The sequence below is a fragment of the Corvus kubaryi genome, unplaced genomic scaffold, assembly GCF_017639235.1.
Source record: "Corvus kubaryi isolate FWS band 111438036 unplaced genomic scaffold, C.kubaryi_AGA036_p1.0 split1-131, whole genome shotgun sequence".
Taxonomy (NCBI): Eukaryota; Metazoa; Chordata; class Aves; order Passeriformes; family Corvidae; genus Corvus; species Corvus kubaryi.
The window spans coordinates 21,200,683-21,226,006 of record NW_024582073.1 but is presented as its reverse complement, the minus strand read 5'-3'; the positions used below and the strand labels follow the sequence as shown (position 1 = coordinate 21,226,006).

The window sequence follows — 25,324 nt, the reverse complement described above, 5'->3', positions numbered from 1 at the left end:
AGACTTAAACTCAGACAAAGAGTTGTGCCAAAGCATGGGATTTCACCAGTTCACGAGACCTGCAATTTACTGAATTATCTAAATTCCTTTACCACCTGACTGAAGCCTTTTCTTTTGTTGTATGAATTCCAGCAGAGAAAGGAAATGTGCTGCTGTCCTCTGGAAGAAATGATCATGAACAGTGAGGACATAAAATACATAAAATAATCTACAGTTTCATTCTGATCACAAATATTAGAATTGAGTAAGCTCTTTCAAAGGCTTCATAGCAGTTTTAATTAAAATAAAACTAGCGGTGTTGTTTGCCATTTTGACTGCCACAATGAGGGATCAATTTATGGTTGATTTTACAGCATAATTAGGCACCTTAGGGTCAAGTTTCAACACATATTATTTACCTGAGTGTCTCTGCAAATAAAAACCATTGAAAATATTAATTTGATCTCATTCACTCGTTTCTTCTTATTTTTCACCCCAGAAAAACTATAAAACTTTGGCGAATGCTGACAACAAATTATGAGAGGCCTCTAAGAAGTATTAAACAACACAGTACCCACTGTAAATGCTGGAAGGCTCTTGCATTTAAACACCTATTTATTGTATGCTAGATTTCAAGAAGGTATTTGGTATAAAATTTTATCTTTTAAAAATCAAAGGACATTTTCATTAAAAAAATAATCCATTTATTTTTAAAGTACTTTGTGGAGTACTAGTGGCACCCTACCATAGTAATATAAGAAACTGTCTGTATTTTTCTTTTTTAATCTCAAATTCCCCAAGCTCAGTAACACTACTGAGAACATTTTCACACTTAATGGTTCTCAGAAAATAAAAAAAATTTATTTCAGTTGAACACTACAATACTATTTTAACTGAAATGATATCATTTTTTTGAAAAAAAATTTTTTGAGGGTGCTTTTTTTTATCCTGGATATATATTATAAGTAGAATCTATATGATACTGTGAATTGTTGATATATACATATATAGAGAAAGAAAATATCCCTGTGCTGAGTGTATTGGGTTTGCACGACAAGGTTTGGGTAGCAGGTTAGTCTACAGAGGTGGCTTCTTCGAGACACTTCTAGAGAAGCTTTCCCACATTGGACAGCCAGCACCAGCCAGCTTCAAGATGGACACACCACTGCTCAAGGTAGAGTCAATCAGTGACAGCAGCAGCACATTTGGGATTATGTATTTGAGAAGTGCACAACAGCAACTGCAGCAGGAGTGAAGAGCTGAGAATATGAGAGAGGAACAGCCCTGCAGACACCAAGGTCAGGGCAGAAGGAGGGGCAGGAGGTGCTTCCAGTGGCAGAGCACAGATTCCCCTGCACCCCCCAGTGCAGCCCATGGTGAGGCAGCTGTGCCCTGCAGCCCATGGAGGTCCATGCTGGAGCAGAGACCCACCTGCAGCCCCTGGAGGACTCCACATTGGAGCAGATGGATGCCTGAAGGAGGCTGCAACCCCACAGGGAGCTGATGCTGGAGCAGGTTTGCTGGTAGGACTTATGGTCCCACAGGGGACCCATGCTGGAGCAGACTGTCCCTGATGGGCTGCAGCCCATGGGAAGCACTCATTCTGCAGAACTTATGGAGAACTACAGCCCATGGAAAGGACTCATGTTGGAGAAGTTGATTGAAAGCTGTCTTCTTTGGGAGGGACATCACACTGAAGCAAGGAAAGAGTGTGAGTCCTCCCCTTGAGGAGGAAAGAGCAGCAGAGACAACGTGTGGTGAACGGACTGCAGACCCCATTCCACATTCCCCTGTGTGACTCAGGGTGAGGAGGTAGAGAATTAATGAGTAAAGTCAAGCCCAGGATGAAGGGCGAGGTAGGGGGAACATGTTCTAAGATTTGGGTTTATTTCTCACTATCTAGTCTGTTATTCAAATTAATCTCCCCCAAGTCAGGTCATTTTTGCCTGTGATGGTAGCTGGTAATCAATTTCTCCCTGTCCTTATCTCAACCCATGAGCTCTTTGTTATATTCTCTCTTCCCTGTCCAGCTGAGGAGGGCAGTGACAGAGAGAGATCAGTGGGCACCTGGCATCAAGCCAGGGCAAACCCACCACACTGAGACAGAGCAAGTTAGGAAACAATACATAATAAAGGTGATATGCTTTAACTGACACTAATCAGTGGAAGAAAAAGACATCCAAAATTCAAATAGCATTACTACATCATTGTTGTCTTTTTAATACTTTGGTATTTCTAGTCCCTGAATTTATTAAATCATGCTAAAAGACTTTAAAAAGTTTTTTTTTTTTTAATCTTTTTTCACTTTCTCAGTTCCAATGAAGAAAAAAGTTTATGCTAAGTAACAGCTTTCAGACTATGAAGCAGAAGAATTTTTGCCTTTGTACCTAAGCCATGTCTTTTAGCTTGGCATGTGTGTACTGCAAGACCTAGCCCAAGTCCACTTCATCATTAGCATAGGAAGATTACTTAAATTATTAAAAACCTAAACAGACACTATGTTTTTTGCATAAGATACTTATAGATCTTTAAAGAGACCAAAATATTTTAACTTTAGCAGAACCTGACAGCCTGATCAATTTGAGTCTTTGCAAATCACCTTCTTAATCTCTTGGTTTCTAAGCAAACTGGAGATGATAATACCACCTCCTTCAAAAGAGTATCTAAAGATTAGTTAAGCATTACATAATTCATCACATTTGGTACATTAAAATTATTTCCAGGTTCCTTTGATGATTTATGCTTCCTACCTGACGCCACGTGTTCCCACAGTCAGATGTTATGTACATCTCTTCTTTATACTCAACCAGCTGGGACCCCAGGTTACCTGTCACAAAAGAGGAGAAAACAAGGGTTGCATCCACATGAGCAAGAGAGATTGGATCTAATCCTGATGCAAGTTTGAGTAAGAAGTTTCCAGTTCAGAGCAAGAACTAAACTCTGATAAACAGGCTTACTTCATTTCTGGTAGAACCAGCAAAACCCTTTAAAAACATATATTTGCACATTTGTACAATTTCAATGTCTTCCTTTCCACTGCTATATTGTCCATAGGTGGAAGAAATGAGGCTTAATTCTAATACAGAAATGCAGAAGTCAGACCAACATTTTAGTTTTGTTGCTGCATGCTGAAAAATTATTATAAAACAACATGTATTTAAGATGTAAGTATGAAACATGCATAAACTCAGAAGCTTTAACCTTAACCTTAATCACATTCTGTAAAGTTTTTGAACTGAAACTGTTAAATGAAATACTCTAAGACTTGATGAAGTGGTAGCTAGATCTAGATTCTGGTGAAATATGCAACATGAAAAAAGGGGGCAGGGCTCCTGAAAAATACAAAAGAATTGAAAGCAGAATTACTTGATTTACCTAAATATTGACTAGGAAGCCACTGAATATTTTGACAAAAAGTACTGAGGAGAGTTCAGATTCCTGCAAAACTAACAGAAGTGTTAAACTTTGGGAAGATGACAGCAGATGCAGTCCCAAATACAGAGATCTCCATATTTTAACATGCAGTATTTCAAATAGCAAACTATTAAACCACTAGGCAGTCTACAGCATTCTAGGGGAGAATCAATCATGGCACAATATTCTGTCTAAATTATATCCTCCAGGGGATTTTGACTCAAATACATGCTTTGCATGTTTTTACAGTAGAAATAAGATAAAAATTATCAGATCCTCTTAAACAGAAGAGACGATGAAAAAAACACTTGAGATTAGGATGGCACTATGAAATTTCACTTGTGTGTTATATAAATAGCTGGTTTTTAACCACTAAACCAGATCTGCTTATGCAGAGTGTGCTTACTAGTGCTGAAAGGTTCCCAAGAGGAATGACAGGGCCCACTGCCCAAAACACCCACTCCATTTAGACCATCAAGGTTGCATGTGCTCCACTCTTTAACAGGATAATAACTTTACATCATTTAAACCTAACTACATCCTGGACAGGATTGGGATATTTATATTGAATCAGGGAATTTATAGGAGTCAGTTAATTCCTTTCAATTGCAGCTAATATTTCAGAAGATGCCACTTCCCATTCTTGGCCTTTTCTTGGGTTTTCATCTTTACAACTCACTGCACACTCTCTCATTTATCAGATAATTCAGCACAGATTTAGTTGGTCATAGAATCACAAAATATGTCGAGTTGGAAGGCATCCATCAGGATCATTGAGTCCAACTCCTGGCCCTGCACAGGACACGCCAAGGACCACACCAGGTGTCTGAGAGCAATTTCCAAATACTTCCTGAACTCAGACAGGCTTGGTGCTGTGACCCCTTCCTTGGGGAGCCTGTTCCAAAGCTCAACCACCCTCTGGCTGAAAAACCTTTTTCTGAAATACAACCTACACCTTCAGTGAATATTATCCAATGAGATAGTTCCAAAAGGAAAGCTTAACACATTAATTCAGTTATATTTTCTCCCCAAATACAGGTTTAAGAGTAATCTGATCACTAGAAAGAGGTATGAACGAGAAATCACCCCCTCAAGGCTGAAGGAAGGCAAGGAAGATCTGTTTCAGTGCTTATACAAAATACATTTATTTTGCTATTCTTACTTTCATCTGTTATAGTTTTCACTGGTATATCATCTGCAAATGGGCATATTCTTGTGCTTCTGCAGTTAATCACAGAAAGTTTTCTATGGGACAGCTGAGAACAGAAATATTTATTTGCTTGCTAGAATCTAACGTACTGCTGTCAATCTACACCCTTCTTTACACAGATAACTTTAACAAATGCAGTGTTAGTTTTGCTGCTGGGTAAATGCTGTTTATTTACCTCTTTTCACCACTTACTGAAATCTACTTGCATAAGTAGGTCTTTATTTTGAGCATTGCTAGGGATCTGCCCTTTAAAGAATTCAGTGGCAAATTGCCTTGCTAATGGAAAATTAGTCTGTAAATTAAATAGCATCTACTTGTGCTTCATTAAAAGGCCTTTTCTATCCAGCTGATATGGTAATGATATTAGCAACAGTATTGTAATTGCAGCTCTGTTAAAAGAAAGACATGACCTCCCACTTCTGATTTTACCTTTACTATCTTTTCTTGGTAAAAGAGAAAAAGGAGTTGATGAGCTCAGTTAAAATTCCAGAGACTTGTCATTCTGCCTAAACCACAATTGATGCCAACAGGAACAGAATCTGGGACACTGCTTTGGGAAAAAGGACTCCAGTGATGTTTGACCTTTGAAAATTGTCTGTCCATAGGCCAAGGGTGGAAGCCCAGAAGTGGTGCATGCAGGACCTGCTGATGGTTGACACAATGTTTAATTGTGTCATTAATGAAGGCTGCAATTTTCATTACTTCCAGATTTTATGTAACACAGAGTTATATGACATAAATTCACAAACTTTGCAAAATCAGGTCTTCAAGCAGCCAAAAATGTAAACACCTTTCTGTAAGGAAGGATAAAACTTTTCAGTGCAGTTGGAGTTTGTTCTGTGGGTACTGCAGACCATGGCTGGCTGAAAAACAGCTTAGGTGGATTCAGAAAGAAAAAGGAGGTGAGGCCAAAAGAAGGAAAGGGGAGACAGGCAGGCTCCTGCAAAGTGCGGTGGGAAGCACCCATGCAGCCAAATCTGAGAGGTGACAGGCAGATGGAAATTTCCACAGGAACACATAGGGATGCATGATGAGTTTCATAAGTCACAGATAAGCCACTCTGAAAGCTGTTAGCTTGAAAAAAGTAGAACTGGAATAAAACCAAGTCCTTCAAAGATCTAAGTGAACAACACCCACAACTCCCTACGCTTTTATTAGCAAACCTTTCTATTTAACACGTCATGCAAGAGTCATGTTTTCTTTAGTTAAAAAGTTACATTGTTTTAATTTTATTTTTCAATAGGTTAATAAAAAATTAACTTCAAAGATTTGGAGAATTTTGTCAGTTTTGAGATTTAAAATAAATTGCATAATTTTAGGCTCTAGGTACCTTGCAGTGTGTTGTGTTACTGGATAAGCCAGGTAACTAAACACAGTGCATGTAATGGCACCCCATAACCCCCTTTACAACAGCTCCAATTTGCATCAAATGAAATGCAAAAAATCCTGACATTAATAACACTGCAAACAAACAACTGCAAAGCCACAGCAGCACTCAAAGTAGAACTGAGACATCCTGAACCTTTCCATGACATATCTGAGGAGAATTATAAAACATATTTGTGGTAAGTGTGGCGGCCAATCACATATGAGCACAGCTGGCACTGTGATCAAGTGACACAAGAAGGTGAGAAATAAACAATTATGCTCAGCCCAAGACTGGAAGCCAAAAATGTTTAAGTACCATTCCCACCACATTCTGAAGTGTTTAGACTGGACCACAGCCCCCAAATATCTGTGTGCTCTTTGCCTGGTTTGCCACACCAAAATCTGTGCTTCTTATTACAGCTGTAAATATCTGCAGTAACTCCTCAGGTGTGCCACTACAGCACAAAAACTCTTCTACCATTTTAGTGGCTCTGTGTTAGATGCATCTGGGGGAGCAAGTAAATGTAATGTAGTACACTGAAGGCAACTCGGGTTCATACTGAAAAAGTTACTGCAGCTGGAATGGATAATCAGCTGCAGGCATGTGCTGGTCTGGGCTGTGGCAGAGTTAATTTTCTTCACAGCACCTGGTACAGGGCTGTGTTCTGGACTTGTACTGAAAAGGGTGTCGATGATAATACAAGGATGTTTTCATTACTGCTGGGCAGTGCTTAAACAGAGTCAAGGCCTTTTCTGCTCCTCAACCCTCGCCACCAGAGAGGAGGCTGGGGGTGCACAAGGAAGTGGAAATGGGCACAGCTGAGACAGCTGACCCCAGCTGACGTGGGGATATTCCAGGCTATACGTCACCATGCTCAGCAATAAACTGGGGGAGAGGCTGGTGCAGGGCCACTGCCCAGGGACAGGCTGGGCACCAGGTGATTGGAGTTGAGCAACTGTTTTCATTTGCATCACTTCTCTTTCTTGGGATTTCTCTCTCTTTGTCCTTTTCCTTTTAATTACAATTTATTATTATTATTTTACTTCCATTATTAAGCTGCTCTTACCTCAATCCATGAGTTTCTTCACCTTAACCCTCCCAATTCCCTTTCCCTCATCCTCCTGGATAGGAAGTGAGCAAGCAGCTGTGTACTGCTTAGTTGATGGCTGGACTTAAACCATGCCAAGGCTATATTAGCCAGTACCATTTATACAAGTCTAACATGACTTTTGGTCAAAAACTCCTCTGACACATGACTGTTTTCCACCCAGTTTCATGAAGTTTTGTTTGTAATACAAAAGTTTCACAAGTTTGTCTTACAATATTTTGTTGGAAAAAATTAACAATATTTCATATTCTTTTGGTACCTAAATGACTCTCATGTGCGTGTCTTCTCCAAACCAATGCCTGGGGCACCATATACACCTGAATTGTCCTTAAGCACTCCCCCAAAGCTTTTTGTCACCAATATAGACAGGCGATTGTGCTAGATGGACTGTCAGCCTGAGTCACTATGGCTCTGCTGTTAGGTTCTGACACTGCTTCTATTCAGGAAGCAAAAGGAAACATTTTGGCCTGCATTTTTGAGTTTTTGATTAAGGACAGTCATTTTTCATTTCCATTACTTGCATTCTTAGAAACCTTGTCAAACCATATTTTGGGATACACTAAATCCTCTTTTGCTTTTTCACTTGTCCTGAGTAAAGGCTGATTTTAAGTAACTGCATAAAATCACATGTTCCATCCTTGCAGGGGTGGCAGTACCAAAAACTAGAATACAGAGGCACTATACTGTTCAGCATAGTCCTGCAAGCTTACCGTATCTCTGCACATGACAGTTTAGCAGCTGGTAGCCCAGGGATGTGAAAGAAAGCAATGTATTTCAGTGCTGTCTGGGGGCCAGCCAAGTTCTCGTGAAAGGTGGTAAAGCTTATGAAAAACACAGCTCTTAATGCAGATCTCAAGAGTCAGGCATTTTGGTAGGTTCTTACTGGGTCACAACAAGTATGAAAGATTACTTCATTTAAAATTTACTATCAATTTACGTGTTCTAAGTGCTACTTATTGCTGTGTTAACCCATATTTTTATATGTGGCTTTGGACATGTTTACAGTAAGAAGAAATAAGCCCCATGTGCAATGCTTAGATAATCCTTCTAATATGGAAAATCTTTTTCAGTCACTTAAATTTATCATACAGGCAGACACCTATTCCAAAAAGAGAGAAGTGCCTTGCCGGGATTACTGGTAATTAATACAGCTGTAACATGGTTTCAGGCCATGCACAATAAGTTAAAATGTCATGGTTTGTAAGCTTGTAGTCACAATGTAGAACAAACTTACATATTTAAATTTGTATTTAAATCTCCCTGACAACTGGCAAGCTGAAGATGTGTTCAGATGACGTAGTGGGGAATCAGAATTGAGGAACATGAGAAAAATTTAAAGGAATTTCAGGATGTTCACTCCAAAATGTAATGGGAAATGCTCAACCATCTCCCCATTCCCTTATCCTTTTTTATAGAGGCATCCTAGCATGCTACTTCTGTGAAAAATGACAGAAATTCATCACAATGTATGCAATTATATTTGGCCCTAATATGAAAAAAAGTAAACAGAACTTTTCCAGTGCTTCCTCAATTTGTGTGAATGTGCAGAATTTACTGCTTGCTTGATTTGCCACCTGGATTGGAAGCTAAGCAGGCAATTATTGTAAACTAGCACCTGAAAAAGCTACACATCTCTAAACATTTTTCATAGAAAAGTCCTTAGCAAGTTTATACTAAAAATTTACACATCAATTGACACACATTTCATAGCTGATGTTGTGAGAAATAGAAGTTGTTGCCAAGATTAAAATGCACAAGAATCAAATGTAAATGCAAAATCCTATTGCATTTCTTAGAGAGCAAAGCAGTTATTTAAAATACCATTTTTGTATGCAGCTATAAAATTTAATATTCCATCTGAACAATTTATATATAGACATTAGCTAAAAATATGCATTCCTGAGATCTAGTTATGCAACTTTAACAGAGTGGAATTTTTATTTGTAAATATGAGTTTAAAAAGATGCAATTTTAGCATCCTATTACTGTATTTTCCCAGTTTTCTAAGTGTCAATGCTGTTCACCATTTAATGATTCCTTTTTTAAAATTAAAACAGTATTAAGTAGTCTCTGATCTCTGATTTTTCCAGCATTTTCCATATCAAAACTGTACTTAAGTCACAGAATAGCTTTTCCATTACTACAAGCAGCTGTGTTGTACAAACTTCCTAGAAAGAAGCCAAAATCCACATTAAAGGGATTGGTTTTTGCTTTTTGATCAATAGGGTTCTTATTCTTAAAAATCATATTTCCAGTTCTTATCGACTTGTTTGCATCACTTGTTTCCACCCCGTGGTTACAATTTCAGGAAAAAAAATCATATTCTTTACTGTCCTTTATTTTTTTTAGCTAATGGGGGTTTTCTTGTAAATATTCTCTCTTTCCATCAACTGCCAAGGAGGCCTTCTTAGCACATGCTCACTGGTCCTGAAAATTGATTATCAGAATTTTACACAGTCTTATTATTAATGTCACTGTTCATCATTTTGCCAGAGTATTAATATTTCCCTTTCTCTGTTGGCAATTATTTACCTATTTCACCCTCAGAATGATTTTGCTTTTTACAGCACAAGGCACTGATGGTTCCTAGACATGCTGTGATCAACTGACATTCACGGATCTTTATCACCTTCAGTCATTTCCAGAAGATGTGCTCTCCCTAAATCTAACAGTAAAATTTCAATACTGTGTGATGTGGCCCAAATAATCTGATTCCTGTATGTACTACTTATGTTGATTTGTATAGGATTATCAGTTTCAAGGATCAGGCCAAAGGAAACTCAAGCTCACTCTATGTAAAGTATTTCTGATAAGAAATGTAAGTTTAAGAGGGTATCAGGTTTGCCAGAGAAGACTCAACATATGCACTGAATCCAGATGACCTGGGCTTCCAAATAATGTAAATGCAAGTCAAAGTCAGAGTTGATTCAGGTCATCTGTTGGCTAGGGGATGCAGTTGCTCTATAAGATTTTTCAGGCTCCAAACCAGATCCCTTTGCTCTGTTTTCATCTACATGACCTTCTACCAGAAAAAGGACACACTGCAATACTCGTGGGAAAATTTCTCTCACTTTCACACCATCCCTCCCAGCTCTTTAGGCAGCTAAAAGCAAAGTGGCTTGTGACTGAGCAAGGGTGCCTCCTACCATTCCTATTACATTATTGGTTGCTCCACAAGCAAGTCAAATTTAACATATTAGTTCAGCTCTTCATGATGTCTGGATGTTATCAAAACCACCCCCTCCTGACCATGCTGAGGAAAGCTGCTGACAGGTTCTCTACCTGGCAGAGTAAGACAGTGTCATGGTTATAAAATGCCACCCCATTCTAGAAAGGAATTAAGAGCAAAATACTCTTCTACAACCTGCCCTCTCTAATGTCATCTCAGAGAACAGTGCACTGAAAAAACATCTACAAACGCCAATCAAAAGAAAAGAACCCAACATCTGAACAAATATCTGTTCAACACATCAGATTATAGTGCAAAGATAAAGAAAAATGAAACAGGAATAATGGACTAATTAAATCTCACTGCTTAATTTGTTACTGGAAGCCATTCAGGCATGATATGACAAAGCTAAAATTAAGAACCTACATTTGGAGTGCTTTTATGTAAAAAAAAGAAGACATTTGAAATGGAAGATATTTTTTGAAACATTTGAATTCATAAAGTTTGACCTGAACACATATTAGAAATCTATCTACAAGGGCACTGCATAAATTCTAACTCTCATTTGTATCAATAAAAACATAGCAGCATTTCACCAAGTAGGTTTGTCTCCAGTAAAATGCTTTAAATTCCCTTTGCACTACGGAGAAACTTGAAGTCTTCAGTTAAATTGAAGATTGCCAGTACTGGCAGCTGTCATTCTCTTTAAACACTTATAATTCTCCCCTTGACATTCTCAGGAAACTTCCAACTTAATAAGCTGTTTGTCAGAGACTAGTGTAAGATAAAGGAGAAGCCATTATTCATTAAAAAGAGATACATTTTTATGAAAAGAGAAGCATACATGTGTGCATTTCACCTAAACATTATCCATAAGAATAAAACAATACAATTTTAAAAAGCTCTTAGAATAGTTTACAATCAGACAAATTTGAAACAAAGAAACAGAAGATTAAATTAAATTAATAGATGGATCACAAAGTTACAAAGCAAAATTGAGTTATGTGAATATTTTTCTTGATGAGTGCTCAACACTGCAATGGAATTTCCTTTATTAAATTCCACTTCATAGTGACATGACTCCATATGTGTGTTACAATGGAGAAGCCGCAACCAGCATTGTTCCCAACACAGAGACACATTTGCCTCTTTCAATTCATCTCTCTTTAGGCAGAAAGGAATTAATAAAAATTACAAGACTAATTATCTGTATCCAGGCTTAAAGAACAAAGGATTGACCACTGTTTCCACCAGTTTTGCTGAGTTTCCACCAGTTTTTCTGAGTTATTCATGATGCTGGGAGGCCTATACATCACTTGCAGAGAAAAAGGATGCAGGACGTTCTTCAGCCACCAGCACATCTCCACACCACACTAACGGGGAAGGAGGTACTGCACAACACAGAAAACCATGATGTATCCAGGTGACAGATATAGATCTGTCTGAGAAGACACAACTCCGGGCCTTCAGTTAACTTATATTGAATTGTTTGATCAAAAGGTTCCATAAAGGATTATTCTGCAGGAAAGCCTTATTTTGGCAAAGTTTGTAGCATGGTGTTCTTACAAATCCAAACACTAGATCTACAAAGAACACCTGCCACATTTCAGGTCTTAAAAAATAATGTCATGTGCTTACCTGCCCCCATTATGAGCCCTGGTGCAGTGTCCTTGGTGTGCACTGTGCCTGACACATAGGGATTGTCTGCCCACCGGAGATGGAGGTGAAGGTAACAATCAGGCTTGTGGAGGAAGGAGAAGAAAACAGGTTTTAAAAATCACTGCTACCAGTTATGCTCCTACAATAATGAAAGCCCAGACAGGGAGCAGCTTCAGCAATGTATGTCTTCATAAAGAAAAAGAATGGCTGTTTCCTATGGAACCAAACCTGGTGAAGACTGAATAGTGTGCCACTGTCTCAAGAAAAAGATTTCCAGACTCAAAGAAGTCAGCATTATTATATAAACCCCACTTCTGACAGAATAATTGCTTAAAAATGTTAACTAACGGCAACAAGTATTGCATGTTTGTTTGTCCCAGTAAACGGTAAAATTATGACTAAAAAAACCTGTTTGGACTTAAATGTCTTTTTTAGTAAAAATGTGGTATGAAAAATAGCATAATGACTTTTGGACACATCATGTCTCCTTGCTAAACAACTTACTGCTTCTTGCCCTTTGTGCAGTGGCACTCAAAGGTCATATTGTTGACAGCAATGTGACCAGGAGCTTTACCAGGAGCTGCCAGCACCCCCAGCAGCTGCTGCCACTGCGATTGTTCCACTCATCTCAGATTGATCTGCACCAGGCCCTGCAGGCTGGAACCTTGCTGCACAGTCTTGAACGCTGCAAAAGGGAACCAGCAGCTCCAGCCCTCCACTTCTGCTGTGTGAAGAGGGAGTAAAGCTCTGGCAGTGGCAGAACTACAAGCATTTATTTTGCCCAACACAGAGCTCTGAGTCCCCAGGAGCAGACAGTCACTGAGAAAAACACACAGTTTTCAGTACAGTCTTGCAAATAACAAAATACTATGGGCACTTGGAACATCTAAACAAGCAGAAATAATATCACCTTACAAAAAGAAAGGAATTTTTTATGCAAGTTACTGTGGTATTTATTCTCAAGTAACTGTCAGGTTCCCTTTAACAGGGAACAGAGGGTTAAATTGGTTTAATATGAAACAAAAATATGAAAGATGGAAAGAGAAAAATTATTGTTAATCTCTATTTGACTCACGATGTGCCCCATATATCCAGACACAAATGACTGTTGTCATGATTATTCTGAACTGGGTATTGTGGTTGACACACAAGAAATGTGTCCTCTTTGTGTCAAAGTGATCTCAAATATGAAATGCAGTGCAACAGAAAGCTCTGACTACTCACTCTACACGATGACTGGACTAATAGCCTGTGAAACCACAGCTCATGCAATGCTAGATTTGCCTGCTAGTTTGGCTGGTAAACTCAGCACAAAGCTCCCAGGCCGTTGGAAGTACTGCACATCCTACCATACGGATAATGTTTGTACACTTTAGGGTGAGGATGCACCAAAAAGAGCCACTTACAGGTTTGCAGTTGGTCGGTTTGCCGTTCATATCGAAGTCTGGAGGGTTTAGAAAATCCCAGTCACGGCCTTTGTTGTAGGTTATCAGGGTCGTAACTTTCCCATCAATTTTCTGGTTGGCCAAAAAGACTCCTTTTACACCTCTGACCTGAAGCATAGAGAAGAAAAGTTAATATCCAGCACATACACATTTTTTTCACCAAGGATTATCCCTGATTAGCTGCTCTTCTGTGGCTCTGAACTGTGTATCTCAGGTATTTTCTCCTGGAAACTGAAAGGTAAGTGGATGATACCTTAAAAAAAATATGATGAAGGCTAAAAGGTAAGAGGAAAGGGAGAAAGGGGGAAGGCGAGGAAAATTAAAAACTGATTTTTATTTCTAAATGTATTTAAAAAGAACATACAGCTTTCTTCATGTCATAAGGCTAATCAAATTACATGTTTAATACAGCAAAACACAATAGTTTTTACAGAAAAATATAAAAATTATGATAGCATGGCCTTACCATTAAAATTACAGCTCTGCATTTTCTTTAAATATGGACATCTTTAAGATGCTATTCTACAAATGATGTAAGCAATTTTTAACAACCATCTAACTTTTACACTGAAGTTCTGTGCCCATATCATATAAATATCACACAAACAGGTTACAATAACAGAATACAATATCATGTCCTTTAAAATAACACTGAATTGGGAAGCACAATTTTCCTTTGCAGGAAATAAATACAGGCAGATCATCTGAGGAAGAAACATTGAGGGCCAAATCACCCTCTCAAGCATCTGAAATGCTTCTACACTCCAGTTAGCCACCCTTCATCTGTTTGAGCTCTGGAGAAAAAATAAGAAGAAAAAGATCCTCTTCTCTTGGGCTGTTATTTTTTCAAAAAAATCCGTATTAGAAAATTATTACAACTCAAAGTGTTAATGGGTATAATTTTAGAAGCAAGCTGACAGTAATTATACCTTAATATGTTTAGTTCTAGCCCTAACATTTATGTTATTAACATATTAACATATGTTCCACCCAAGGGCATGAGATAAGATCTTCTGTTAAAAGCAAAGGTTTCCTCAAGAGTGCTGTTGTTTCCCTTGCCATCATTTATGAGACTTCCTGAATTTTTGAAAAATTCTGGACAATATATATAAACTGATACACATTTCCAGCAAAGTATAGCTTGCACATCTCCTTGGGTCCTGACACTTAATGAAACTGAACTGTCCACTACAAATAAATGCACAAGACAGCCAGCTCTTTGACTGATCAGGAGTATTTGCCTCCTGATAACATGATGCATTTCTGAACTTTTCTTTTTCATTTGAAATATTTACTGTTCCCTTCTTTTTCCAACTGCCAGTTATTAACTCCCTTTAACATTCATTTAGCTAAAGTCTGCATTGAAGGCAGAAAGAAGGCATCCCTACCAGCAGGCTACAGGTTGGATACTCACTGTTTATAATTATGGGAAGGAACTGATCCAAATCTACAGAGAATAAGAATGTTCTTCTGGTTATGGTAACAGCCTAGAACTTCAAAATATATTTAAGTTTATATAAAAAATTCCGTGTAGACATTTAAATGCACTGCTCTCTCATGAGCTCCCTTCTTCTTAAATCCTATGCGTATGTGGTTGGGTTACTTATCCAGGATGCTGAAAGCTCAGAACAACCTCCAAGTCAAACATACCATAAAAGTCAACTACTTTGCAGTGCAGGTGAGAAAAGGAAAGGACAGGAAGAAATGATGAGCCTGCTTTCTTCACTTTCAAAGCATTTTAATATGCTGGGGCTTTTTTACCTATTCTACCTTCGAGAGACAGCTCAGCCATGAAAAGTCTGGCACTTCAAATATTTACGTGGGAAGGTATTGCAAGGAAGGCAGACTTGGGGTAAAATTTCTGTGCATGTCTTTCTTCCAGTGAACACAATATTAAATATTTAAATAATAATTAGATCAGGGACTGCAACTGAAGTTTCCCTCTTCATTTGCAGATAGCAAAACCAGTGCTGCATCATGAATATTTTTGTTCCTCCTCTCTTTCCCCTCCCCACCTCCTCGTTTAATGAATATTTAATCATTCCATATATAATCATCAAATGGGAGTCAGGATAAAACTTTTTTCCATTCCCATCTCTAATCTAACCAAGCTCTAGGGTCACTTCTCCTCTCTAGAATATGGGACATAAGTGTTTGAATCTATCAAACATTGAAAGGTTATGAAAACATTTCTTCCAGTGCCTCAGTTAACTTCTCTCACTGCTGCTTTAAAAGATAAAAGCTGACCAGCACTTCACAGCAGTTGTATTTTGAATGAAAGGCATAAACCCTGCTTGAAATAATAAATAGGTTTCAGGCACCTATCTTCAGAGCAAGTTCAGAAAGATCGTGTTTGAAGTGGTGCAGTAGCCTAAAATCCAGTAACTAATACAAAATTATGGTGTGCAAAAAATGGCATCTTTAAAACATCCCACTCCCGCTGTAGCATTTTCCATTTCATTTTCCCATGGCCTACACACATCTGACTCCGTAAATACTGGAAATGAAGTGTGTCAAATCTACCTTCTGGATTAGACTGTGATGCCAAGGCACCCAAATTCTTCTGTACATTCTACTCCTTAACTTAGTTCCCTAATCTAAAATTGTGAGGTAAGCATCTTTCTATCAAGAAGGGAAAAGATTCCCATTAACAATAAGTTGCTATGGAAAAGAAGACTTTTCAACATTGTGCAGTGCTCAGTTACTCTGATGAACAGTCCAGCAGCCACTCAAGACAGCTGAACATGAATAAATTCAAAGCACCTTTCTGTTGATTTTCTTTGAACTTCTTGCTTGGTTCTCAGAGTACCTATTTTCTTAAACAGTTCAGGGGATAGTTGTTCCCCAGTACTCTTAGAAAAGCACTTTGTACCTTATAAACTTATTTTCTGAGATTTTCTGCTGTGACTTATTAATTGCTAATTGTTACATTTCTGATCTTCCATCCCAACAATATTCTGTTTAGCTGGTAGCAAGAAGCACAGTTCAGATGGTCCCACAGTGTTTATTAGCAGCAGTCATTGAAATGCAGAAATTACTGCTGTGTAATACATGTTTGTGACTGAAATTTAAATATCTATAATTTTTTGTTTGGGGAAAAAAGGCATGAAGAAAGTGTATTGCAACTTGTGTAGCTATTATCTACATAAGGAGTCACAGCAGGAACCAATGTAGAAGGATTACATTAGTATGCCTATTCTGCAAATACACCTATGTCAAATTTGTGACTCCTTCACACTGGCAGCACTTGATACAATTTCAGGCACATGCTCCTTGTCACATAATTCAAGGGCATGCTCCTTTTGGACAGCCATTTAGTACTTAACCTTTTTTTTTTTTCCTTCCCTTCTTTAAACAAGTACTTGGAAATTATTCCCTTTTACATGTGCAACATGAGAAGAAATACAATGCACAAAAAGATAAAGCATATAAAATAAAATTAATACAGACAGGCAGACACCTTTTAAAGAATTTATAGCAGATGTACAAGTAAAAGATGGAGTCAGCAGAAGATAATGAAGATGAACAGTACAAATTTTAAGCAGAATGATACACTGGGGGAAAGAGAAATTTTCCACTACTGAGGACTGTCTATGTGCTGCACTGAAGGTCCCCCTTCCCAAGATGGGATACTTGCATTAAAATGCCCGAAAAAAAACCCCCAGATTAGACCAAAAAAAATCCCATCCTTGAGGCCTGGAATATGTGTTTTATTTATTAGCAATTTTATACTGAGTAAACAACCCACAAATTATGAGCACTTGATCCCATTCTAGTAAACAAGATAAACACTAATTATTTATGGTGCAAGCTATCTGGAAGCTGACAGTGCTCTCCTATAAAGCAACTCAATTTCAAAAATAGCCTAAAAAATTGAATTGTATGGCTCCATGTGTATTGTCCTTATCATGCTTACATTTCCTTTTTAATGTAACCCTACAAATTGATCTAGCACACAATAAACTAGGATTGCATTATCTAATATGCCCTCAGTAACACTGGGAAATTATGAAACAATCAGTGTAACTGAATAAAGTTAATAATTCTTGTAGACAAAAGGACAGCCAGGGGTAGCATCTCTGTACAACTTATCTGAAATTATATGCTACAGGTGATGCAAGGAGTAGAGATTGCACCTGACTGCCTTTTAGCTTTGCATCCCACAGGGGTGACCAAGAATAAAATGCTGCAAACTAATGCTGTCAATAAATCACCCTGTGGGAACGTGTCTACACACAATGTGTAGCTTCACTCATTAGGAAGCCTCATTTCTAAAAAGGTAGAGTCTAGAAAATAATCACTGGTAATGAGAGACCTTTCTGTTTTACTAGAGCCATTTAGAAAGAAAAAGCTAAAGAAAGATGGAGGAGATAAAGAGGAAGAAAACACTATCATTTTCCCCCACCAAGAAAAGTCTAATTACAGCCATTTAAGAGCTCTGTCACTGTGTGCCTTGTATCCAGAATTACTACAAACCTTTGCCAAAGAAGTCTGGTGCACCTTTAAAGTTTTAGGTTTTCTTTAAATTAACACCAAGCAAATTACAGTGTAATGGGACAAACTGAGTCAGACCAAAGTTCTGTCAGTTTAATGTTGTGATAATGGCCAGAAAGAACAGGACCAGAGCAAATGTACACCTTATTACATTGAAATTCATTACATTGAAATTCCATTCCCTAAACAGGAATGGAATTGATAACAGTCTGTGATACTCTTCCAAAACACTATAGTCTTTTATTTTGCCAAGTGCACTGATGTTAAAATACAAGACAGATTTGTTTACAGGAGAGTTTGTCTCACAAAAGATGCTGCTCGCACAAGACCCATACTGAAAGCAAGTGGATTTGCTGTCCAATATCTAATTTTGTTGGCTCTTTGCCTTTCAGAGCTGACACAACCTAGCACAAGGCTTGCAGGATTACTATTTAAAACCCTACTGGCTAAAAGATGTCCTGCTCTAAGTCAGGAAATGCACCACTGAGTCACCTAGAAGAAAAAAGCTGTGCATAGACAGCTGCATAACTTCTTACTTCAATAATAAATTGTGCTTCCAGCTTCACTTTTCAACATCTTAAAAAAAACCTTAGCAAGTTTTGGATTTTCACATCCATAGAACCCCATCCCAAGAATATAGTTAGAGTACACAACACATTAGTAGGGCAAGAGGGAAACATGTAAGTAGTAACAATGTGCTATAAATAAGACAGAAATCCTAGATTTTTTACATTAATATAACTGTGAAAATAAATTTGTTTAAAATGAATTATACCCATAATCAAAAAAACCCTCCACACAAAGGAAAAGATAAAGATCTACCTCCAGAATATCTATCAGGACATTCTCTTCTGGCTGCTTTGTGCTCCGGACATTCTCCAGCAAGATGGAGTAGTAAACACCTTGTGGGTCAGACTGGTACAGGTTGTATGTGTCTGTCTGGTACCACTCCTGGACAGCCACAAACACCTGGTTTTCATCTGTACTGATTATCTGTAAATCCTGTATGAAAATAAGATACACAATGATTAATTTTTTACATAATTTCTATTTTACAAACAATAAGTTGTTCAGGATAGTTTAATACTGGGGGGAGGGGAAACATCTGAATGTTTAATAGCAGTAATCTCCCAACATAATACTAATCAGCATGCTGTATCCCACTGCTCCAAGATGGTTTCTCACTGCCTTCTGACTGCAGTGAAAACCAGCTTAGTGGAGAAAAAAATCCTGAATGTGCAATAGCTGGAATCTGCTTTGACTTTATCAGGAAATGACTTCTTGAAAGGAAAAAAAGGGAAAGGAAAAAAAAAGAAGTGACTGATTTTCCAAGATCTGGATAAGAGTCAAAGGAAGACTGAAACAACATTAACAAAGCTAATCTAAAAAATAATCTACAAATAATAGAGAAATGAAAATCAGGTAAAAAAATAGCATAGCACGAAGAGGATCAGATATAATTTACAGCATTTCACATAGGAATTAGTACCTATCATGCACACAGCTCATGTGTATTATAGTAGATTATATTAATTTGTCTATCCATGCCTACAGAACCACTTAAATATTCAACAGTAATAACATGAGAATCAACATTCTGCATTCATTTCCCAAGAATTTCAGGCATGGATATTGCTACAGCTTGCTTTCAGTTTTCCCAGCTTCTTCACTCCAAATGCCTCAGACAAAAAAATGCACAGCTGGGGAAAATAATTTAACACTAATACTAAACAGAAGAAATAAATCAGGAAGTAGCAACACTGAACTAAGCTTAGGAAAGAGAATAAAGGGACATGAGTTTGCAATAGGATATGGCAGCACAAAGGCATGTTGGGGCTATGTAAGAAATGACATCAAGTCATGGAGACTGAAAGCTTGTAAACTCTTCATGACCTTGGTACTTAACTGGGATACTGTATCCAGTTCTGGTCACCTTATTACTGGAAAAATACTAAGGTATTACAGTGAATATAAAATAAAGCTACCAAAATGTCAAGAAAATATGAATTTGGGGTGAATTGTCTTAAAAAAGAAAAAAAAGGAAATCAAGAAAACAACTTTGTAGAACTCAAGGAGTCAAATAAACCAAATTCATAAGAATCCAGTAAAGACTGAAGAAAGTGTGAGTAACAAAGCAAGACAGTACTCATCATGGAAGTCACATTTTAGGCAATATGCACAACGTGACTGTGGCACTTAGATTAAAAAAATGCATGAATAGAAGTAAAATAATGCAATGGAAAGATTTTTAATATGAACAGAGGAGGGTTATTAAATACTAATAGTTTAGTTAAATTTAAAGTATTTTTGTACATGTGACACATCTCAACACAAAAGAATCCAAGTGAAGCTCCCTATCCATGACAGCTCAATGTTGTTTTCAAAGACTTTCATTTAAACTATGTAGTAAAGTAGATTTTTGTTTAGCATCCCATGAATAGTTCTCTTTTTTTTTTTTTTGGTACTGAAAAATTACTCCAAAGCAGAGAGTCTGGCAGAATTGCCAGCAAAACACAGCAACTGATCACAATAGGTTCTTTTAAAAGCCTCTTTAATGTACAGAATGTTTCATCTCCTGCTTTAAATCAGGGCAACATGAGGCTTGGTAGCCCACATTATGCCACATGGAAAGTTCACATGCCTATCTGATAATAAGGATGGAAGTGAAGCAGAGTCAAAAGGAATAAAGAAAGAATTATTTTATGTGAAAACTTCTAGAAAACCCTTAATCTCCTGTAAAGCCAGGAGCTTTCTGCAAAATTATCATCTACATTATTACAGTAAAACATTTATACAGTGCCATAGACAAACGCAAAACTCCAGAGAATGTAGGCAAGGCACTTTCCGTGCCTCAATTCTTTCCCACTCCATGCTCTCCATTGTGAGGTGGCAGTGGTTGCATGTGTGGCCCTTGGTGGCAGAGGTGCGAGCTGGGGGACAGAATCACCTCTGGGTCCCCCATCCCAGGGTGGGGTAGGAGCAGCTGAGCCATAAGAAGCAACATGGAAAGAGCCAAAGCGTGCAGTGCACAAGGACAGGGGGATTAATTTTGGGCAGACTGTAGGGGTCAGGTGAAGGAAAGAGCGGTTGGACACCAAAAGTTTACTCAGCAAAGGAGAGTTCACTTTTCTCTTGGCGGTAACTGTTACTAATAAAGATGTTTGTCTGCTCAGATCGCTGGTTGCCAACTTTGCTGAGGCAAGGGCTTAACAGATCCTGGTCTTAGCAAGTGAAATTACCCTTGTACTGCCTTGAACTTTGTTCCTTCCTTTCAAAATTTATGCTTTCCGATTTCCAGTTCAGCCTTACAGCTATTTTCCTTTCACAGTGATTTCTTTTCCTTCAAGAAACAAAGCAGTCCTTCAGTTATACTACCTTGCAACAGTCCTGTGCAGCACTTCCTGCCCAGGAATCACAGTCTATGGCTGCTTTCCCTGCTTTCTGTTATAATCCTCTGGGAAAAGTAATTGACAATGTGAGGAAAACTGCAAATTTCATACCCAATTCTTCAACTGATCTTTCAAAATCCTGGATGACACAAACTGCTGAAAACCTAGTTAAAACAAAGGTAAATTGTCATGCCACTCTTGTACTATTCCTATACTGAAAGGTGAATTTAAAAAGAAGAAATTGATTGAAAAATACAGAGGATGGGTTGTCAGTGTGCTAAGTGCATCCCTTCATCCAAGCTACTCACACCTCAAGAGGTGAGAAGCACATGGAAACGGGACATCACCAAATATTGCTAGACAGAACCTACTGTGTCACCTAAGAGTTAACTAGAAAGGATGTCTGAGAAAAAAAACCATTGATGGAGGGAATGCAAGTTTTTATTGCTTTATCTAATTCATGGACACAGATACAACCTTAGGCTGTAACCTCAGCAGATCCTATAAGGAAAGTGTTTATTCTTTTATGATTTCACGCTTGGACTACTGCAATTGCCTTCTTGGTGGACCTCCTGCTTTCTCTCTCTCCACATTCTGCAAGCTACTCAAAGTGCCACTGATCATCTCATTTTTCTGTAATTATGCTATTCACACACAATCTATTGAAATTCATTTATAAAGACCTTCTTTACTGATCTTAGAGGTCTTCAGGGTTTGGAACATTTCTTATTGTCTCTCTTCAGATTTTTGGTATCTCCAGGCTGCATTCTCATATACATTCAGTACTTACAATCTTGTGGTTTTCTTTCACTTCCATGCTGTAATGAGAGTCCATGCCCTTCCAGATGTCCCAAGGCAGAATCGTTTTCCCAATCTGCTGTGGCAACCACGCTGTTTCCTCTGTGGCATGCTCATTTCTCCATGGACAGCCCTTCTCTCATCTCTACTACTTTACTTTTGCTCTCTCGAGTCTGCCATGCCTGCTCTGCTCTATGTCTGGCTGACCCATGTATCCATGCTCTTGCCATTTTCACGTCTCTCTTTCTCTGTTTTTGCAAATCTCACCAATGTCAGTTGGTATCAGCCATAGACTGTGATTCCCAAATACTAGTATTCTCCCTTTATCTCCTCTTCTTATGTTGTAAGTTTTGCACAGTTGTGAGGTTCTACAAGTTGCATTATCCAAAACCTTTTTTTTGAACCTCTAAGCTCCCACGAGATTTCTCTGTTTTGTTTAAGGTGCTTCTTGTGCACGGCATTTTGCAAATTCCTTTGTTACAATGTTTCCTTCATCTTTCCCTCTTCACTGGGAGATGTTACACCACACTAAGCACAGAAATCTGCATATTTATCACTAAAAATCTGTGAAACTACTCATAGGTGCAAGGCAGTGAACCAGCCCATGGAATTAGAATTAAGGACAGCTGGAGATCTGTTGAATCAGAATTACTTTTCTATAAAAAATGCTAAACGAATCCTGATCAAAGACTTCATATTAAAATTTGGCATGATTAATTTAGGCATCCAGCGACAGGTCATGTCACTCTGCTCTCTCAGGGACTTGTAAGCTTCTGTGTTTGTACTACATCAGCAGCAGAAAACATAATTAACAAATAACACAAGGGCAGTGTCAAAGTGATACTGAAAATAATTAGGCATGTACAGAAGGCCAACTCGTACCAAAAAATAAGCACCACTTCAAAGAATTTTTATATCACATGGACAGACATGGTCTGCTAAATAAATGAGTCTGAGGGTGTACACAAGGCATTGAAAGAACTGAGCATGTTCAGCCATGACCTGGTGCACAGGCATCCAAGAACTCCTCCAGCAAGTACAGTGACACAATCAAATATTTCTTCTTGAAAACACTCACTGCTTAAGAATTGTTTTTTTTTACTTCTAACACAGAGGTAACAACATGATCAGTCTTTCCACAATTACCTGCTTTTAATGTAGTCAAGTCTGTTATCACATAAAGCTGAATGAACACCCAATCAAAAGTCAGTCCAAAAAGCCCAAAGCTATTAAACAGAGTTGGGATATGGGGGAGTTGTGGATAGCAGGAAAGAAGGAAAGAGGTTTAAAGGGGGAAGGGAAGAGAAATGCATTGTTTTCATTGTATACAGTCACATACCATCTACTTTCAGTAACTGACCAGCCTATAAGTCTGTAAATACTTTATAGAATTTTATATTCAAGAAATGCTCAGTACAGTTTACCATATTACTGTGATAAGAAACTCTACAACACAAATAAGTACAATTACCGCCTGAAGGCAGAAGGATATAAAAGATGACAAAGATTGTACAGCCAGACAGTGCTCCTTTGTCTACAACGTGCTGGTGACATAGAAAATATCATTAAGTGAAAATACTGTAGGCCAGTATAACGCTACACAGGCAGGACTGTGGTGCTTCAGTCAATAAGGCAAAAAAAAAGAGAACCTCAAAATTCTCAGGTTTTAAATCTTATAATTTTTGGTCAGATGTCAGAATTCTGCCCCTTTGCAATCTTTTAATGCTGTGGTTGAGCAAAATGTTAACATGAAATAAGCAACGTATTAAACAGAGGATGGTGAGGAGTAAATGTATCAGTAGTGGAACAGATGTAAGCACTCAAGGCTCTGTAGTCTCAGTCTTGACCTTCAGATGTACCACATTTATACCCCTGTAATCTCTCAAGCACAATCAAGGTAACTGGATGGCACATATCCCAGAGATAATCCTCCTAATCTTCCTTGCCTGGCCAAGTAAAAAAGTTCAGGGAGAGAAATCAATAACAAGTTCCACTGTGAAGAAAAGAACAGTTCCTTGAATCCTCCTCAGATGGATTTGTACAACCAGCAAGTCAGACAGCTGCTGTAGCTCAGGTTCACTGGCTACTGCGCTGACACTGCCTGGGAAAGGAACACTTCCCCTCCATCAAATGATACTGCTACCTGCATTTCTACTTTGTTCCCTTTTTTCTTTGCTCAACAGCCATTCCAGTGGACTTTCAGAAGAATGGAGTTGCAGCTGCAAACTGCTCTTCTGCCTGGCACAGGGGAACAACCTCAGCCAAAGCCTCTCCAGATGGCAAGGATGAAGCGGCTTCCCAAGCGGAACAAAGATTACCAGCAGACTAAGAGCCTCACTAAATGAGCTGTCATAGACTCAGTAGTCTGTAGTCCAACCATCAAGCAGCCAAATCCTCTAAGAGAACATCACTGACCAAAGGGCTGCAGGAATCTTCTACCATTTCTGCTGTTAATGGATAGGCCCATTCAAGGATAGTCTTATATCTGTTATTGAATGATACAGACAATTTCAGAGTAAGTGTATGGTTAAAACAGTGATGTGTATTCAGACTGAGGCAAGGAAGAAGGGGGCCTGCTTTGAGGTGACTAGGTGATAATCAAATAAAAAGAATAGATGGATCTGATAAAAGGTATCTTCAGGAGATTCATATTACCATGAATAAACTAGAGACTTCAACATATTTCTAAGGCAATAGGATTTTTTTTTCTTTTGGTTTTGTTCGCTCTTCCCCTACACTTCCATTTATGTTGGTTACCTGAAAAATTTTACATTATTGTCTATTTCATAAAATTGAAAATACATACAGAGATTGAAAAAGATGAAAGAAGCTTTTTCCATTCCATACCTTTTCAGAACTAAGCATTCTGAATTGCAGTAGGATACAACAGACAACAGAGCTCTCTCATCATTAAGATTTTGTAGGTGGCATGAATGAATTCAGAATCAATCAATGCCTGCCTTGTATCAGTTCTTAAAAGGAGATCATTATCAATGAAGTTTATTTACGAGAGTTGGGAAGAGGACTCTGAATAATTAAATTATTCCAAATTGCAATAGTAAAATTGCCATAATTTGTAGCATTTTTGTTAGCTTGGTCAACAATTTTGTTAACAATTTCTTTTGCTTAAGCTCTCAGAATGAACTAGTTCCCAGTTTAATTGCTAACCACATTAGAGCATAACTTAAATAACTGAATAAGGACCAGAGCCAATGTACTCCTTCCTCTCTCCCTCTCCATACTGCACTTCTCAAGGCAAGGGCAATGAGAGCTGCAGGAATGTTTGTGCA

At 38.2% G+C, this 25,324-nt stretch overlaps 1 protein-coding gene across 7 annotated transcripts in view; it reads right to left on the bottom strand.

The window, feature by feature from the left end:
- The window catches only part of SORCS2 (sortilin related VPS10 domain containing receptor 2), a 548,208-nt gene that overhangs the window by 63,253 nt on the left and 459,631 nt on the right, over positions 1–25,324 (bottom strand). For all 7 annotated transcript variants that reach the window (XM_042053480.1, XM_042053482.1, XM_042053478.1 and 4 more), the window contains exons 9-12: positions 18,670–18,849; positions 13,315–13,461; positions 11,888–11,990; positions 2,730–2,806 (exon numbers count right to left, since the gene is read on the bottom strand). In XM_042053480.1, the coding sequence (XP_041909414.1) occupies positions 2,730–2,806; positions 11,888–11,990; positions 13,315–13,461; positions 18,670–18,849 (507 nt within the window). The remainder of the gene's footprint in view (positions 1–2,729; positions 2,807–11,887; positions 11,991–13,314; positions 13,462–18,669; positions 18,850–25,324) is intronic.